The sequence below is a fragment of the Nannospalax galili genome, unplaced genomic scaffold (genome assembly GCF_000622305.1).
Source record: "Nannospalax galili isolate Female #2095 unplaced genomic scaffold, S.galili_v1.0 scaffold898, whole genome shotgun sequence".
Taxonomy (NCBI): Eukaryota; Metazoa; Chordata; class Mammalia; order Rodentia; family Spalacidae; genus Nannospalax; species Nannospalax galili.
This window is the reverse complement of record NW_008342399.1, coordinates 831,476-850,635: the sequence shown is the minus strand read 5'-3', so window position 1 is coordinate 850,635 and position 19,160 is coordinate 831,476. Positions and strand designations below refer to the sequence as shown.

At 41.1% G+C, this 19,160-nt stretch overlaps 1 protein-coding gene and 1 pseudogene across 2 annotated transcripts in view; one reads left to right on the top strand and one right to left on the bottom strand.

The window, feature by feature from the left end:
• Arhgef28 (Rho guanine nucleotide exchange factor 28) overlaps positions 1 to 19,160 on the top strand; it is a 373,543-nt gene that overhangs the window by 182,943 nt on the left and 171,440 nt on the right. For both annotated transcript variants that reach the window (XM_029566139.1, XM_017799469.2), the window contains exons 5-7: positions 5,438 to 5,621; positions 8,199 to 8,379; positions 13,496 to 13,565. In XM_029566139.1, coding sequence (XP_029421999.1) covers positions 5,438 to 5,621; positions 8,199 to 8,379; positions 13,496 to 13,565 — 435 coding nt within the window. The remainder of the gene's footprint in view (positions 1 to 5,437; positions 5,622 to 8,198; positions 8,380 to 13,495; positions 13,566 to 19,160) is intronic.
• Positions 716 to 1,081, bottom strand: LOC108491105 (annotated as a pseudogene).

Here is a 19,160-nt window from a genome sequence, read left to right as displayed (position 1 = left end):
TTAATACAGTTATACAATATTGAATTCAGTATAAGCCCTGTAAGACATAAAATTGAAAGAGTTTTTTAACCTTTAAAAAACATCTCCATTTCATTTTAGAATATATTGTTCCTTGCAGAAAGACTCATTGTTTTTGCTACTAACACTGAGATGTTGGTGCATGCATCTCTAATCTGTATGCTTCTGATTATTACTAGTCATAATTGGTTGCACTTGGATCCTTGGTGCCGGACAGTGCTTTTTTATCACAGTCATAGAAAATAACCAGGACAGGTGTCAGGTTGAAAAGGGGTGGACTTCAGATGCTGGATTTCAGTCATCAACTTAACCCAGGGTTAAGAAACACCTGGGTCATTAGTGAGGCGCATCTTTGGGTCCTTTCAAGGAGTATTAGCTAAGGAGGGAAGATCTGCCCTGAATGTGAGTGTCATTATCCTATTGGGCTGGGGTCCCAAACTGAATTTAAAGGGAGAAAGAAGAAAGCCAGCTGCACACCAGCATTCACCCTTTTTGGCTTCCTGTCTGTAAACACAATGTGGCCAGCCACCTCATGCTCCTGTCACCATGCCTTCCCTGCCAAGATGGACTGTATCCTCTCAAACCTTGAGCTGAAGTAAATCTTTTCTCCCTTAGGTTGCTTCTTCTTATGGCATGGTGAACCTATATTAGTTGAATTTTTTTTTTTCACAACAAGCTGTGGTTTTTATCACTTAGAAAAGCCTCATGGTTATTTCACTTTCTGACTCTGTGCTTGTGTCTTCAACACTTTCACAACGACTTTCTGCTCCTCAATAAGGAAAGCACACTTGATCCTGTCACGAACACATTTAGTACACATAGAACCACCATAGGCCCTGCTGATATGTTTTTTTGTTTTGGACAATCTCATGAGGACTTTAGGCCTCACAGCTTGAACCCCTCGAAGTCTGCTCAGGCACACACCACATGCAGATTTTGGTGCTTTCCCAACCTTCTTGGTATAAAGGTAAACAATCCTGTTACCAGGGGTTCCAGACAGCCTAGTTTTGTTAGAGGCTGTGTTGTAGGAAAGCCTACAACGGTATGTCAACTGCTAGACCATTCTGAGTGCCTGCAAACACCGTCCCCGGAAGAGGAAAAGGCTATTAGTTGAATTTTTGTATGTGCTGGACTCATAGGTAAAAAGCCTGATGCTCCACAGAGTGAGGCACATGGAATTCAAGCTTTGTTCTGTGTTTCGGGCAGGCGGACCTCATGGTTCTGAATGGGAATGGTTTGTTGACAGTCACAGCTTGTTCAGTTCTTCTCTGTGTCCTGATGATTGTGCTTCTGGGATATTGGAAGTCATACCTTTTAATGTTTGCCATTAGAGCAATTATTAGTAATTCTGTCTTAGTTATATTACTTCAAATAACTCCTGGTACCAACTAAACAGGAAGAGATATATTTATTTGACTTTTTTATTTCATTTTATTTAAATAGTCTGCCGAATTATGTAACCCTTTTCCACAGTTTGTTTCCTGGCTGGTGTTAAGAAATCTGAAACTCTCTAACAAGAAAAATTATTTATATGTGTCATGATGCTGTTTCAAGCTGTTTGCCTCCTTCTGTACAATGAACTTTAAAAATATTTTATTGTTTTTATTTTATGTGTATGAATGTATTGACTGCATGTATGTGAGTGCACATGTGTCTTGCAGTGCCGCAGAGGTCAGAAGAGGGCTTCGGATTCCCCTGGAACTGGAGTTAAGGACGTTTCGTAGCCACCATGTGGGTGCTGGGAATCGAACCCAGGTCCTCTGCAAGAGCAGTCAGTGCTCTAAACCGCTGAGCCATCTCTTCAGCCCCTACAATGAACTTTATATTGAGTGAGATGGCTCTCTCATACAACACTGGTGATTTAATTATTTGCTTTCTTTAAACATCAGAAGATACTTCTTTCCCTGCCTTCCCTCTTTCCTCTGATCCCAGAAGTGAAATTCTGGGGGTGAGGTGGAAAGAGGAGAATAGTGATCCACATGCTTACTCTTCTCTACAATGTGAGATGTGAGGATGGAGCTCTCATAAACAGACAACGGGGACACAGGACCAATGGGGCGTGCTTGACAGTTTCTACTGGTGGAGAGAACGGTGACTGCCATCCTTACTCTTTTTGGTCAGATGAACATAGTGAGCAGCACCCCAGGTTTAGAGCATTGGAGCAGGCACTCTAAGGAATACTATCCACATAGCTAAAACCACATTTGCCTTTACCAATGCTATTAAGAGGGAACACAGAGGGTTTAGATGTTCCCTTTTAATCACATTTTTCTTGGAAGCAAATTACAACCTGTACAAACATGGACATTTCTCACCAGGGATCTGTGACTTAGAAATTCCATCCAATATGGCTAGCTAATCTCTCATGCTGACAGGCTGGCCTCTACTGGTGAATATATGTATGCTTGTGTGTGCAGGTGTGTGTTTGTTTTGTTACCTGATCCTAACAAGTCTCTCCATGGTTATATTTAAAAAAGAAAAACAAGTGCAAATGTTGTCAAACAGGTCCTGCTGGGAATCTGTTAAGAATAAAATCTTTTAAGAATAAAATCAAGCAAGTATGATGGCCATAAACTTAAACAATAAAATAAAGTCAATTCTTTCACAGCTAGCACATGGCTAGTGTCCACGAGGCCTTGGGTTGAATCTCTATCACCAAAAAGTAAAAGCCAATACAGCTCTTTTGTTTTTCATAGCAACAAGGTGAAGTATATTAAACAAATGTGTGGTAGTGGCGTGTGGCCATGCTGCCATGTTTTTTAGACATTTTAGCATTTTGGATGTTATTTTAATCAGGGGAATATGTGTTGTATCCCATGTCCAATGATAGAACAAATATGCAGGGAACCAGAAGACATTTCACTGTGATAAGGCCTCATTTACATATTTTAAATATAAAGCATTGACTTTTTATTTGTTTATTATTTTTGAGACAGGGTCCTTTTTGTAACCCTGGCTGGCCTGGAACTCACTATGTAGATCAGGCTGGCCTTGAACTCACAGAGATCCTCCTGCCTCTGCCTCCTGAGTGCTGGGATTAAAGGCATGAACATCATGCCTGGTCAAGCCTTGTGGCATTGATATAGATGTAGAGAAAGCAGTACAGACCTATGAAAAGTATAAACTGAGCAGTTTTATTCTATGTTCATGCACAGTGGAACATTTCCTTCTAGTTGTTTTAGCGTTTTGTTCAATGCCTTCTCCATAAATACCCTCAATCCGACCATTGTCAGGGTAAGAGGGTAACTGTCACAGAGCCTTAGTGGGACCTGGACCTGTGGATGGCAAGACTCTAATTCATTGAGATATTGAAGTTTAGATTAATGATGCTTTTTCATTGTGGGAGTGGGGCTGGTGATGATGAGGGGAAAAGGTAGGTTGGTAGGAGGCCTGATTAGGCAAGGATTATGATAGTTTACAATTAGATTTAGAGCTGCTCTGTACTGTCTCTTGATGGTTTCCGCTGAGGAGTTGATGAATGTTGAGGGAAATTCCTGCAGTAAACAATCATTGGTTTGCTTGGGCAAGAGTGTCTGAGAATAGTGAAGTTATGCTAATGAAGAGAGAAGAACAATAAGATCATGGTTATGTGGACAGTGAGCTCTGCGGGAGGCTGACATTTTTACTGTTAGTGTCCCAGTTGTATGTGGGAGTACTGATTGGAAGTACATAGTTTCTGCTGTCAGATTTCACTTAAGAGGTATCTGAGACAAAACTGAGAGTGACAGATGCTCTACATTGTGGCACATGCAAACACTCAGTTTCCACAGGGGTTTGTCATCCATCCATTTATTCTTTCATCTAATCTGCAAATACTTAGCAAGTGTGCCAGGCACTGCCCTTGGAATCCCACAGGACAGAAGACAAGGTCCCTATGCTACTGGGCCTTTCATCCCATTGTCTGATTCTCTTGGGTTATGAATATCATCAATAACATTGCTTACTACAGTATATGTAGCTCAAATTCCCACTGCCTGCTCATTGCAACAGATCTTCAGTGCTGGGGTTTTCATACTTACATTGTTAAAACAAGGTGTCTTTGAGATATGATTGTGCATATAGAGTTCATGGGTCAGGCATTTATATATATATATGTATTTAGGTTGGGTCTTGCTGTTATTGTCCAGGCTAGTCTCAAACTCCTGGGTTCAAGTGATCCCCCAGCCTCAGTGTCCGAAGTGCTGGGATTCCAGGTATGCACCAGCACAGCTTGGGCCTAGCTTTTTAATGTAGGGAAATGCTACATATTTACAGTACCGTATTTATCATGGGCTACCCATGTTCTAGGCATTATAGTAAGAAGACAAGTGTACAAACTCTTTACAAATTACAAATTAAGTAAACATACATAAATAATTGAGATTTTAATAGCTAATCACTATTAAACACTACAAATACTTAATGGCTTTATGCATAACCAGCTACTGTGCTGGATATTAAGAAGGAGAACCTTCAAGGGTTTGTCAGTTTGTTTTTTAAAATATTTTATTTATTATTTTTATTTTATGTGTATGAATGTATTGCCCATATGTTTGTGAGGGCATCCGTGTCATGCAATGCTGCTGAGGTCAGAAGAGGGCATTGGATTCCCCTGGAACTGGAATTAAGGACAGTTCATAGCCGCCATGCGGGTGCTGGGGATCGAACCCGGGTCCTCTGCAAGAGCAGTCAGTGCACTTAACTTGTGAGCCATCTCTCCAGCCCCAGGTTTGTCAGTTTGTAAGGTGATAGGAAGCCATTATAATACAGAGCAGCAAATACTATGGTGGACACCAAGACAAGGCCACCAAAGGCCTCTGCCCAGGGCATTCGTGAAGGCCCAGGCCTCACCACTGCATAGCATCAGGATGGCTTGGCAGTTTGGAATTACTGTCAGGGATCTAATAGGCAAAGCAACATTCTGAAGTTGGAGACAGGTCATAGTTTTGAGTGCTATGAATATGAAAATATGTGAAGCTGCTTTCTGTCACAGCTTCTCATGAGGGAGAAGCAGCTCTGAGGATGAATTGTAGAAACAGAGGTTCTTTTACCCTCTTGGCCTTGAGAGCCTACCCTGCTAGGGTGGTGGGAGCTGCTTAAGGAGACCTCAGACATTGAAGTATATTCCCAAAGATGCTCTTTCCCTAGATCCTGCATCTTTAGGTGATGTTCCGGCACACTTAGTCGTGGATGGGGCAAGGTGCAACATAGTGAGTGGAAATTGTACCAGTGAGGAGTACACTAGCTCTGGTGCCATTTGGCTCCCAGACCTTGAGCAAATTCCTGGACCTCTGTCCATTCATAGAATGAGATGTTGAGATTAGATAGTTTTGGTCCCTTCCAACTCTGATATTTTCATTATGCCTACATACACATTTAATAAAATGTTCAAAACAAACTTTGTTAATGGAGGAACTAATAGATTTTCTCTTCTCTTCAGTATCTCTACACAAAGAGTCTCTCCTGCATCTGGCTGTGAGATGGGGCCTGACTAAGCTTTCCCACTTCCTCTTGTGTCTCCCGGGGGGCCTCCAGGCCTTGGCACTACCCAATGAAGAGGGTGCCACACCCTTGGACTTGGCTTCACATGGTGGACACTCCGTGCTGGTGAAAGACATTGCAAAGTGAGTTCACTTGCTTGATAGTATCTCTTTTAATCCATGTCTATAAAGCCTGACAGGCATTATGGGAAAATGGAAATAATCAAACTATACGTTAATGTTGGCTTATGATTTTATGGCTAGTTCTCTTATATGTAGTATAAATATGTGTTTGGCTAGTATGTAAGCAGATGTATTTGGTACTATTATACCACGAGGAAAAGACAGGAAAGAAAATGTCTCAAAGGATCCATGGGGGGAGGTAATAAAAAAAGGAGTTGGTGAAGCAGTGTCCTAACTTGCCTTTCAGTTTTTGGCTTAAGTGTCATTTCCTCACAGAAGCCTTCTGAGTTATGTTCTTTTATGCTTATGGTTAACTTATAATAGTAATCACAGTTTATAATTATATATATTTTTTTTCATTCAAAAGCCGGGACCATTTATGTTTTACTTGCTGAACTAGTCATTTCTAGTCCAATGCCAAGCTCATAATTTTCATTGCAAGAATGTAATGTTGTTGTATTATTGAATAGCAGACACTCTATGGGTAGCCATTAGAGTTTAGTGAACTAGTGTAAGGAAATAATTTGTTAAGTATGAAGTTCTCTGTGTGGATGACGGTGTTAGCACCTACTGACTGACAAGTGTACTTGTTGTTACTTTGATTCACGTGAATCATTATTCTAACTTATGAAAGAAGGAATCATATGTAGTGATAGACTTAACATGTATGAAATATAAATTGTAAATAGAACACTACAGTGAAAGTGACAAAGTTCTACATAAATATTAAATATTGTTAGAATGTTATATGATGTGACTTAATGGGCTGGTTTTTCTTGTTTGGCTCTTGGAACTCAATGTAATTAATTTGATACAATTAATTAATGGTAATATGATGCACAAGTGGCTATTAGGCAGAAACCAGAGCTTTCTCTTTCTTTCGTCCTCTTTTATTTGATCAAATAATCATCATCCAAGGGACAAACCAATCCAAAGGGAATTGCTCTTTTCTTTTGTAACAGGACTCTGGTTTTTTTGGCTACAAAGGACAAGGCAAGGTTGTATCCTTTAACTTAGTTATGGCAGATGGCTTAGTATCTGTATCTGCTGGTGGCTTTGTATCTCTTTCCTGTTCCAGCAGCAGAAGAAACAGTGTTTTAAAACTTTCCATGTTTAATAGATCCAGGCACAGATGGAATTAAAAGTAGATTCAATTCTAATCATATAATAGAGTGTTCCTATTCTAAATTAGCAGCAGGGATCTTAGCTCAGGGTCTATTCACCTCAGTGGTTTGTTGATATGGGGAGTTGTTTTCTAGAAGATTTTGGAATTAGTGTGAAGAGTGTGTCTTAGTGTACAACTGTTCTTTATAGATCTCTTTTTATCACTCCATATAATGGAGAAATGCTTATTTCAATTAAGTACAGAAGTTTTTCAACTTTAAATGGAGGTATGTTTTTAGGAATCCATTTTAAGTTGAAATATTCCAAGTTGTCAATGCATTTACTACACCCAGCATCCCAAACATCATAACTGAGCAACACAGTCCACTGTGGGCTATCAGATTTTTATTCTCATGATTGTGTGACTGACTGAGGGACAAGGCTTTCTGCCACTGCCCAGCAGTGGGAGAGAATAACATACTATGTGTGTATCTCTCCAGCCAGAGTAAAGATCAAGATTTAAAACCTGAAGTAAGAATTCTAAAAAATGCATCTATCTTTGGCAGCATTGAACAGTTGAAAAATCACAAGTCAAGCCATCATAAGTTACAGACTATCTGTTTAATATATTTCTATAAGGCAAACATTTATCAACAAAATGAGGTCATGACAGACATAGAGCTGGCTCTGTGAAATAAGGACATAGGGACTGTTAGGATGTGACCACATGCTGAACATTAGTATTTTTCTCCCAGGGCATCTTTACGGCTGCTGTTGTGTATTCTTATAAGCAATCCTTAATATTGTGATTCTAGCAATAAGACTATATATAGCTAATACAGTTATTCTTAGCCAGCCTAGACAGGGCAGAAAATAAGCTTATATTCAAGAGTCTAATTTGGGAATATTGTTTCCTTGTTAATGAATATATGAAAAAATATGGCATGATCAAATTCATGCATGTTTTAATTTGCATGAGAAAGTGATTCGCCACAGTGCTGGGAATAGCTTAGTTGTTTGTAACATCCAAACCTCACCATGCTCCCTGGAGATCATATCTGTTTTCCATTGTAATCACCTAATAAACTATTGGTTGCTAGCTAATTTGTTCTAGGCACACTCCATTAAAGGGAGAGGCATCTTTTCAGATCAAAGGGAGAATGAAATAGAGCAGTAAAGTTCTGTGTTTCAAAATCAGGCCTGTTTTGTTATTTATATGAACTTTTAAAGCAAATAGTGTATTTCATTGTCTTTCAAAAACACCCTTATTTGGAAAAAGAAAAATGACTCAATCAGGATCTGTTTACTTTATCTCATGTATTTTGGTGTATAAGTGACTCCTAAGGGTCATTTCTCAGTTGGATTTGTAAGATCTGGGAAGGTGGGTACTTGGGTCTGAGGGATTGTTATGGATTTTGACTTGTGATGTTTCAGTTTTCAGGGCACCCGTTCTCCAGGCTTCTCCCGAGTGTGGCTCAAGGAAGATGCCTCTCTGCAGTTGGCTCACTCATCTGAAACATTGACTCTCACTGTTAACCACACAGCTGAGCATTTGCTGGAGGCGGATATCAAACTCTTCCGGAAATACTTTTGGGACAGGGCCTCTCTTGTTAAGGTTTGTGCCTAGTAATTCCATTATATAATAATGCATGTATCCTCAGTGATGTGCTGTTTTGGGTATGCTGTTTGGCAGCTGAATGGCACCTTTAAAAAATTTTTTCCTAATGAAGACTAGAGGACATGGAATTAGAGCCTGTGTTAGCTCAGCAGAATGAACATCATCCCATGTGGGCAGCATAGAAATAGTGGTTTATGATCCATTTACATTTCTTCTCCAGTCTTTTTGTTTTCTGAGACTAGGTCTTGCTATGTAGCCAGGGATAGCCTTGAATTCACAATCCTCATACCTCTTTCTACTGTGTCTTTGGTATAAGTGCGTGCCTCCACACCTGGCTCCCATGGTTGGATTTTAGTATTCTAATATTGGATATTTTCTTTGCACATATTGACAGTATTAGAATCCTTACCTAAAACAGTTTATAGTGTCTAATCCATAGCTTTCTTATGACTTAGGTGTATGTAATCTTTCTTAGTATTTGCATACAAATAAGAACAGGTGGAAACATAGTCCTTTTACACAGAGGTTTGCTCCTTCCTGCTGTGGCCCCAACAGAAGATTTGAGGGCTATTATACCATGTCCATCTTGGAATTGAGATAGCTCACCTTCATCATTACTATTTATAGTAATACTTTATAGAGTTTGAATGACTATAAAGAGTATTTGCGTATTTTCATTTTTAGTAAGCAAACTTGTTTTGAAAAGGACCATGATCAGTCTAGTAGACAATGCTCAGTGGTCCGGTGGACTCAACTTTTCAGATCCTGTGGCCTTCTGGGGCTTCAAGCACATCTGTTAGTAAGGCACAGTTTTCCTGGCCATATAGGCTTCCAAACAGATTAACTAGCCAACTTGAGCCGGGGGTGGTGGCACACACCTTTAATCCCAGCACTCAGGAGGCAGAGGCAGGTGGATCTCTGTGAGTTCAAGGCCAGCCTGGTCTACATAGTGAGTTCCAGGACAGCTGGAGTTACAGGGAGACCCTGTCTCAAAAAGCCCCCCCCCCAAAAAAAAAACCCAACTTGAAAGCAGATACATTTATTAGGGCTTAGCTTGAAAGTACTGGAGTCTTCTGTCATTTTTGTGGTTTCTCACTGAAGCACCGAATGGTGGTGAGATCCTGCCAGGCAGACACTGAGCTTTACAGCATTCTGGGGAGTTCTGTCCCCTGAAACCATACAGGGACACGCATGGCCCCAGGAGAGATGCCCAGACAGCAACATGGCCCATGGTGATTAGAAAGAATAGAATGAGAGCGACACACAGCAGAACATACTGGGCATTTGCTTCTTTACAGAATTCTGCAGTTGTGCAGCTGCATTTGTTGACACAGCATACATACTTGAGATATTGACTCTGGAGAAAATTTATGATGAATAAATCTAGATCCATCAATCATTTATATAGTGGGCTTTATAATAATGATGACCAAATAGAGATGATGTCCCGTGTCTGAGGTTCTCATTCCATGAAAAAAAAATGATCGAAGAATCAGTTGAGAGATAGGAATGGTGGCTCACTCCTCTAATCCCATCAATTGGGGGGCTAAGGCAGGAGGATTGCCATGAGTTTGAGGCCAATCTAGGCTACATAATTCTAGGCCAGCCTGGGACCATGTCTCAATCAATCAGTCAACCAACCAGCCAACCAACCAACACACAAAACAAAACGAAACCAGAATCAGTTACAATAGAATTCTTTTTCCTTCCTTCCATGAGGAGTGTGGCTGGTAAGTAGGGAGTCTGGAAGGGATTGGGGAGAGGGTTGAGACTCTTCCTGATATCCAAAGTCATTCACTCCAACTGGCCTGGTAAATGATTCTGTATGTTTTTGAATTAAAAACTGTTGATCAACTGCAGTAATCATGATACATCTTACTTGGTTAGATGTTAAGTGTAAGCAAGAGGCAGTTCTTAAATGGGTTGTCCACACTCACTTTTATAATTGAGAAAAAATAATATTAATGTGATTACATATGGACTGTGTGTGAGTTTTAATGCTCAACCAGGAATTATGGTGCAGATGTATAATTCCAGCGCTTGGAGGGCTGAAACAGGAGGATCACAAGTTTGAGGCCAGCTTGGGCTACATATTGAGATCCTATCAAAAAAGAAGGAAGGAAAGAAGGGTGGTAGAATAAAGGAAAGGATAAATAATAAAAAAGAACTGAAGAATTCAAACTTTATTGAGCCTTGTATGTATGAAAGTTTGTTCTCTATTTAAAAATATTTTATTTATTATTTTTTTGTTTATGTGTATGGGTGCATGTATGTAAGTGCACTGCCACACAGAGGTCAGAAGAGGGTGTCAGATCCCCTGGAACTGGAGTTGCAGATGGTTGCAGACATGTGGGTGCTGGGAATCGAACCTGGGTCCTCTGGAAGAACAGCAAGTGTTCTTAGTCTCAGAGCCATTTCTCCAGTCCAGTCTCTGAAAGTCTGTTTTCATGTGACAGCTCTTGAGAATGATCTGAGAGGCTGGTCCATGTACACAGACCCGCAGTCATACCTAGTCCAGTCAAAAAGACATGCTCATTCTCATTTGTCACTGTGTTTCCTTCAAGTCTCTGGGACTAGAACAGTGAAACCTTGCTGTCAAATCCTGAGCTTACCTTACTATGTACCAGAGTTGTTCTGCTAACTCACCTTTAGAAGCCAAATTTGTTAAGTTTTTATGTTTTCACTCTGCCTTATAGTTGATGTCATGACAATTTGTAATACACACTAAATGTCAAAGTGACAGATTAGTGCTAAATATCTAAGCTATAATAACAGATGTTCAGGGGACTAGAGAGATGGCTAAGTGGTTAAGAGTAAATACTACTGTTGCAGAGGACCTGAGTTTGGTTCTCAGCACCCACACTGACCAGCTCACAACTGCTTTAACACTTGTTCCCAGGGGATCTGATGCCTGTCGCCTCCTTGGGCACCTGCACACATGTTCACATACCCACACACAGACATTGACATACACATAACTAAAAATAATAAAAATAAATATTAAAAATAACTGATGTAAAGAAATTTGGGCCAGTGAGATGGGTCAGCATGTAAAGGCACTTGATGCCTAGCCTGATGACCTGAGTTCAATCCCTGGGACCCACATGTTGCCCTCTGACCTCCTTACACACTCCATGGTACTTCTCTCTCTCACACACACACACACAAAATAAATAAATAAAATATAATAAATAATTTAAAGAACTTTAAAAATAGTTTCTATGTGTGTATATAGTTTGTTTTCAGTTTTATTTGGCTGCATTGTGCTGGGAATTGAACACAGGGCCTTTCACACACTCAGCCTGGGCTCTGCCAGTGAGCTGTTGTTTTCTGAACTGCAATAAGCAAAAGCTTGCCTATGCCTTTTAATGATTTAAAAATTATTTCCTTTTAAACAAGCCTTTCCTGTTAATCGGGACACTGATAATTTAGTTCTAAAATTAAGACAGAATGAATAAGTCAACTAGGAAATTTTTTCTAAAGTTGTGTCCCAAATAACTCATAAGAATAAAAATTAAGGTTTCATAGCCTTTATTAAAATGTGTTTTATTTTAGGTTTAGTTTTGTAATCAGAAACCAGCATCATCTGATGTGGCTTTCTCACATAGGTTTGGCAATTTCCCTTAGTGAAAGACAAGAGTTCAAGGCCAAGGCTCTCCCTAGATAAACATGGGGCAAGTGGCTATCTCAGGCCTGGAGCTTGTTGGGGACCCCTCTTTAAGCCCCAGTCCTCATACTATGTACCACTATGTTCTAGTTTGCTTTTCGATGCTGTGATAAATGCCATGACCAAAAGCAACTTGGGGTGGAAAGGGTTTATTTGACTTACATTTACAAGTCACAATCCATCACTGAGGAAAGTCAGGGCAGGAACTCAAGGCAGGAACCTGGAGGCAGGAGCTATGAAGGAGCACTGCTTATTGACTTGCTTGCTAATTCATGCTCAGCTAGCTTTCTTATATAGTTCAGACCCACCTGCCTAGGGATAGTGCCACCTACAGTGAGCTGGACCCTTCCACATCAATCAAGACAGTCTCTCACAGACATGGTCACAGGCCAATCTGATTAATGCAGCTCTTAAAGTTAAGTTCCCTCTTCCCAAGTGATTCTAGGTTGTATCAAGTTGACCATAAAAACTAACCAGGACATATCCCCTTGGTAGTTCCTACTATAGACCTGTTCTAGCCATCCCTAATCCCATAGGGCCCTGAAGAGAGAATACTTCTACTTATAGGGGCAGTAGCAGAGCTAGCCATGGTGGATCACTACACACTTAGTGCTGCCTACCCCTTTGTGGTTCGGTAAGTTGGGTACATTTTCATGTCTGTTTTAGCTCTGGCCTCAAGATATTGCTCTGAAACAGTCAACAAGTGAGGCACTTGATCTACCAACTTAACAATGTCCTTAGTAGGACTCAGGAGTCTATGTTTACTTTGGTGATTTTCCACCCAAGGAGGCTGAAGATTTATTTTAGAACATATGCTGATGCTATCTTGAGCTGTGTTACTATTTGACAAATTAACACATAATTCTGTTTCTTCACATTTTCGCTGGCTGAGCTCCGGAATCTCAAAAGGCAGGTTCTCGCTAAGGCCTTGAGATGGCTCACCAACTTGGCTCTGGCCCCGGACAGCCTGTGCCAGTGTGTGCTAGCCTGAATACTTTTTTGACTTGTGGTCACCCTGGATACTCCCTGACTACGGTCCTACCCTGTCACCTGGTCCTCTCACCTTGTGTAGGATGTGGGTATGGGATGCTCCAGCAGGGTGGGTATTTACACATGCCTCTCTCCCTTTTTGTGTCAAGATTATTCTCTCTCCAGCTCATGAATTATATTCCTGAGACCCTGTGACCTGCAGAAAAGCAAGGATTTGTGGCAGGGACAGTTTTGCACTCACCCCCACTCCCCGCTTGCTTCTGAGTTTTCCCTGACTTATGGTCTTTTCATCATGGGACACTGGCCATGTGTTCTTCCATCAGAATTTACCACCCCTTTCTTAGCCAGTTTTCCAAGCTCTGAGATCATTGATTATGATTTTTTACCTCTTTATTGCATATATGAAGCCTCAAATGGTTTTCAGTGATTTTTTTTTCCTTCCCTTTTATTTCTTAGGCTTTTGAGCAAGAAGCCAGGCCAGAGGGAAGACCAACCATGCCTTCTGGAGCTGTAGAAAGTGAAAACGGTATGCATGAAGCCTTCCCATGCAAGGAACCCAGAAAGTGCAGGACTAGCCAGCTAACCAGTCTGTTGAAGTGTGCGGTAAAGCACAGGAGGAAATTAAGGGTGCAGAGGCAAGATCTGAAGTTGTGGGGTACAACACTATCCCTGGGTCCAAAGACAATGTGCCGTTTGTATTTGCTTCGTATTCAACTGGCATTGGTCCTCGTGGTCCTGGTCAGCAGTGCACCGTCTCAGCACATCCTTTTCTTGTGTGTTCCTATGACATTGCTTTTCTTCCTTCCAAAGTTTGCTTTGTTCATCCCTTCCATCCTCAGTCAACTGTTTGCTGCTCTACTCATTCAGCTTTTATAGAACTCTTCCTCTGGGTTGGGTTGATGGCTACTTCAAAAAGCACAGAAGTGTGTTCATTGGTATGAGGGGCGGGCAGCAATGCTAGCACATAGAGGTGAAGGGGCCAGGGGTGCTGAGGCTCATCATGGTATGGGATGGTTCTGCACACCTAAGAGCTTTCCTATACAGCCAATACCAAGACTGAATGCACAATTCTTTCATGGTGGGAGTTCTCACTGAAAAGATGCTTTTTTTTCTTTTTTTAAAATATGTTATTTATTATTTTTATTTTATGTGTATGCATGTATTGCCTGAATGTAGGTAAGTGCACCCTTGTTGTGCAATGCCCGTAGAGGACAGAAAGGGCTGTTGGATCCCCCGAAACTGGAGTTACAGACAGTTGTTTGCTGCCATGTGGGTGCTGGGATTCGAACCCAGGTCTTCTGCAAGAACAACCAGAGTTCTTAATCACTGAGCCATCTCTCTGGCCCCCGAAAGATTTTTTTTTTTGGTCTTTTTGAGACAGGGTCTCCCTGTAGCCCCAGCTGTCCTGGATTCACTATGGAGACCAGGCTGGCTTCGAACTCACAGAGATCCACCTGCCTCTGCTTCCTGAGTGCTGGGATTAAAGATGTACACCACCACGCCTGGTGAAAGATGCTTTTATAGCACATTGTCACTACTGCACCACATCAAGGAACGTGGACTCACTAGGCACACCCTTTTGCAGAGCATCCAGTTCATCCTCAGAGATGTCACTGCCCCTCATTTTATTTAGCATGGCAGTTTTTCTGGACATGGAATCTTTATTGCTATTCACACATTTCCTCTTTTCTCTATACAGATAATAGAATTCTGATCTGTTAGTAAGTTTAATACTAAACGTGTTTTTATTGTAGAAAGCATTATTACTTTACTTTTTGCATCTTCCTCTTATATGAAATAGAATCTTAGTCCACCCCACAAATCCAGTCATTACAAAAATCTAACCACATCGTTGTATCTGCTAAGTATGTAGGAAAACAGTTTTTATGTTGAAATACAAATGATCTTTTTGTTTTCTTTTGCTTCATATTTTATCTAGGGTATTATATTGATTTCTTTATTTTGAAATTATGTGTATAGATAAGGTTATTTATATATCTCAGTGTAGAATTGGTTATTAACTTAATTTTGGATGGCGATAGGAAGCTAGAAAATATCTGTGGATATAAAAAATACTAGTCTGATGGGGCGAGAACAACCATAGCAGATGCTGGGGTCAGGGAAAGATAGGACAAGATCCTTGTTTCTATGCTACCAATGCTAACAGCTGACTAGTATTTTCATTCTGCATTTAAATAGCAACACAGAGCAGCTGCTTAGCAGAAGTGTTTGACAGTGCAACATTAGATTGTCACTGTGTTTGCTAAAATGTAGTTTTTGAGAAAGAATACTTAGGAAGAGTTGCTGGAGGTCTGTGTGGCCCATTCACATTGTACCTGTTACTGAGTTAAAAGTGATCAGCTGAGCCTCCTGCCTATGCTGATTCCTGGGGTATGGGGCTTGGAATTGCCTTGGCTGCTCTTTGTGAGTGCTGCTGCTGGCTGTGTGGAGGGAGCCCTGGTTTGCCCCAGGAGGTGGCAGACGATGTTATGTTTTCTCCTTGAACCTATGTGAGAAACTTCTTCTTGGTCTTGGGTCAGGAAGACTGGTTTCCACTAAGCACTTCCATACTTGTATTGCTGTAACTGTAACTGATCAGGGTTCTTCTCCTTGGCTGATAACGATACTTAGAGACAAGTTTTTGGTTTGCCAATTGTGAGTGCTCACTGCATTTTTATATTACCTTCATTTCTTTCTTAAGCCACTACCCTTCTTAAGAGTCAGCTTTTGATTTTTTATCAAGATCATCTCTTAGATCTTTTTTCTCTTATAAATCTACCTCCAAACCAATTTAGAACAAAATGAAGTCTAAATAAGCACTAGATTCAGAGTTACGAAGCTAAAGGGGCGTATAGTTTGTGGCTGGGGCAGGGAAGCAGGCTCTCTGGGTAGAGTGTGGGAAGTACTCCAGGGCTCACCTGCAGATCTCATTGCAATCTCGTGCAGACTGTGATAGTGACATGATCCAGGAAGACTTCATGGACAGTACGACCCTGGAGCTGTGATCAAAGGAAGGAAAGGGAATTCTAGACAGGGGAAATACATGAATACAGAGTCCTGAACCAGATAATGCACAGGGGGAAATGCAGGTCATTTTCTATTTCTTGAGGATAGGGATGTATGTGCGTGCGTGCGTGCGTGCGTGCGTGCGTGTGTGTGTGTGTGTGTGTGTGTGTACATGTTTATACACATGTATGGTGGTAGAAATACCAGGAATGTTGGTGTGAGCACAATCAGATTGGCAAGGCTTCTACAAGATAAAATGGGCTCAAACTCCTTGAGGTCACTCTGGAGGGAGAATGGAGATTGGGTTTAAAGGTCCAAGTGGGACTGGCCAGTGAGCTTCAGAAAGTCATGCAGAAGGGCTGCACCATGACAGGGTAAGGCCAGGGGAGGGGAGGGAAAGACTAGCACTGTCTTGATGGAGGGTCTGATCAGATGCCATGGGGAGGAAGAAGGAAGGTTCTTCGTATACCTCAGGCATGTTTCTGGGTGGGATAGAAGGCAGGACTGTGACAAAGCACTCAGTTTCGATAGGTTGAGTTTGGTGGGTCTTTGGGACAACCAAATCAACAGGACTGAAGTCACCAAACCAAAAGAACTTGACTAGAAATGTAATACCTCTAGCTCCAAATAGCTTATGTGTGTATTTTGTAGACTTTCTAGAATATTCCTTGAAGGAATATTAGGAGCCGTCTGCACGTTCCAGCAGAGGGCAGTATTCAACTAAAATGAAAACACTGTTTCATTCTTTCAGAAGCCTATGGGAGACTCAACTGCAAGAAAAAAAGCAATTTGAATATAAAAGTGTCCTCTTTTATTTTTTCTCAATGCTAAACTAAACTTTCTCTTTGAGATCTACAAGAAGATTAGATGATTGTGTTCTTCTCTTCCTTCTAGGGTAATTTGTCAAGGCGGAGACTTTAAGCTCATGTTTGTAGCTGTCGTAAATTAAAAGACTGTAATAACTTTGGCCTGGAAATTAACTTTTCTGTCTTTATGAGTGTGATAAATGATTTTATTATTATTCCTCTGAACCAATTATGGTTTCATAATTTCATGACTGTAATTTCACTCAAAGAGTAATAGGAAGTTATTCTTAACAAATTAAATGACCCAAAAGCCATTTAAAAATAAGTGGGTTCTGATTTTATCCCGTCTTCCTATTAAGTCTTTCTATCCTAGGCTAGCCTTTTGTTTTCTTTTTTCTTTCTCCCATGGCTTTAGAGAGGGGCTCAGGTAGACTAGGTTGGCCTTAAACTCACTATGTAGCTGAGGATGACCTTAAACTTCTGATCCTCTTGCCTCCATCTCCCAGGTGCTAGGATTAGAAGTTTGCACCATGATGCCTGCTTATTCCTTAGGATTTTCTAAAGAGCACTGCACTGAACCCTAATTTTATAAGATGTTCTGAAAAGTAAGCATAATGTGCTCTGTATGAAAACTACCTTGGTACTCCAGAATACATTTAATGTTTCACGTGTTCTAGTAAGTCAAGAATCAGGAAACCTATGTAGCCTTGTTCAAGCTAGCTGATCAACGGAGAATCCCTTTTGCCTATTAATGCCTCAGAAATGGTCCGAGAAAGGTGCTTTGGAGAATAATGCTGTTCCCCATCTCTCCTTACCCTTCCTCCCTGGCCTCAATTTCTCCTTTTCCATAGTCACCTGGGTTCTCAGCATCCATCAGCAATGTAGCATTCTCTGCAAAGGATCCAGGGAGGCACGTCTGAAACTATTCTTGGTCATCTTGTATATGTGAGGCCCTCTGTACCTCCTGACATCCTGCCACAATCCTCATGTGTGTGTGTGTGTGTGTGTGTGTGTGTGTGTGCACGTGTGTGTGTGCATGTGTGTGACTGACTAGGTTTCTCTGTGTTCACAGACTGGCCCTCCAACGAAAGGGTGGGATTACAATTCGGAGTCACTATCCCTGGTTCCCACTGCATCTTGATGTCATTAAAGGCTACTGCCTGCTTAGAGCCTGCTGGTCCTAGAGCAAGCTAAGAGCCATTACAGTACCAATAACCACTGTAAAAACCCAGTTTCTTTGCAATTTTTAGTATTTATTTTTTCATTAGGATATATTAATTATACAAATGAATGGATTTCATTATGATCTTTCCATACATATAAATAATATACTTTTATCCTACTCATCCTTCTTTTTCATTCATTTGTAGCTAAGATCAACAGCTGTATGCCATGTCATCTCAACTTCTGTATCGCTGGCCTGTGGCTTTATTGTAATAGCTTCTCCAGTAGTATCACTGTCCATATTTCAGGGCAAAATCATTTCCTTTGGGGCCGAGAAGGTTCAGCTCTACTCCTGTGCGGAACTGACAAGAGAGGTCAGGAACCCAACACGAGATGCAGCCTGAGCAGGCAGCATGAGTCCTGTAGGTTTTCTCCTTCCCTAGTTTGTAGCTATGAATTGCATGCCCACTTTGTACCGGGCACTGTTGTAGGCTGGGAGACACGCCAGGAACCAAAGGCAAGCAAAGAGAGCCTCCTCTCTGCCCCTCATCTCAAGTTTTCTCCTACTGATTTCCTCCAGCATTTCTGAGGACTTGCTATGTGCCAGGCTCTGTTTTAGGGGCAAGTAGCTGTGAGTTGAAGGAAGTTGTGTTTGTTTGTGGAGCAAACTTATAAGACATGGGAGGACATTTTTGAAAGTCAGGAATTGATTTTCCTCATTTTAAGCATGAGAGAGAAGTAGCTCAGAGAGATTATATAATTTGTCTAAAGTCACACATTTTTGCCTAGGTAGTTAGCAGTCAGCCAGTTAGTTGTCAGCCATTTTACCCACTTTACTACATCCCAACCACTCCCAGAGAAGAATCTATTTATCGCATATTTGCGTTGTTGGTCTAGAATTTTCTCCAGTGTTTGTGTGATGGAAAAAGCGTAACATCAGGATCATTGCCTGGAAATGGTAATCTCAAGTTGTCGTGACGTGACTGGGAGATTTGTGGCCTGCATGCTCAGACTTGCCCTGATGACACTTGCCAGTAGTAAGCCTACAGCTCTGCCACAACTGGCTTTTCAGCATTATGCAAGCTATTTGGCCCTGTTTGCTCTTATAGGAAATGTCAGAGGAGGGTGATGGGGGTAGAGGTGGG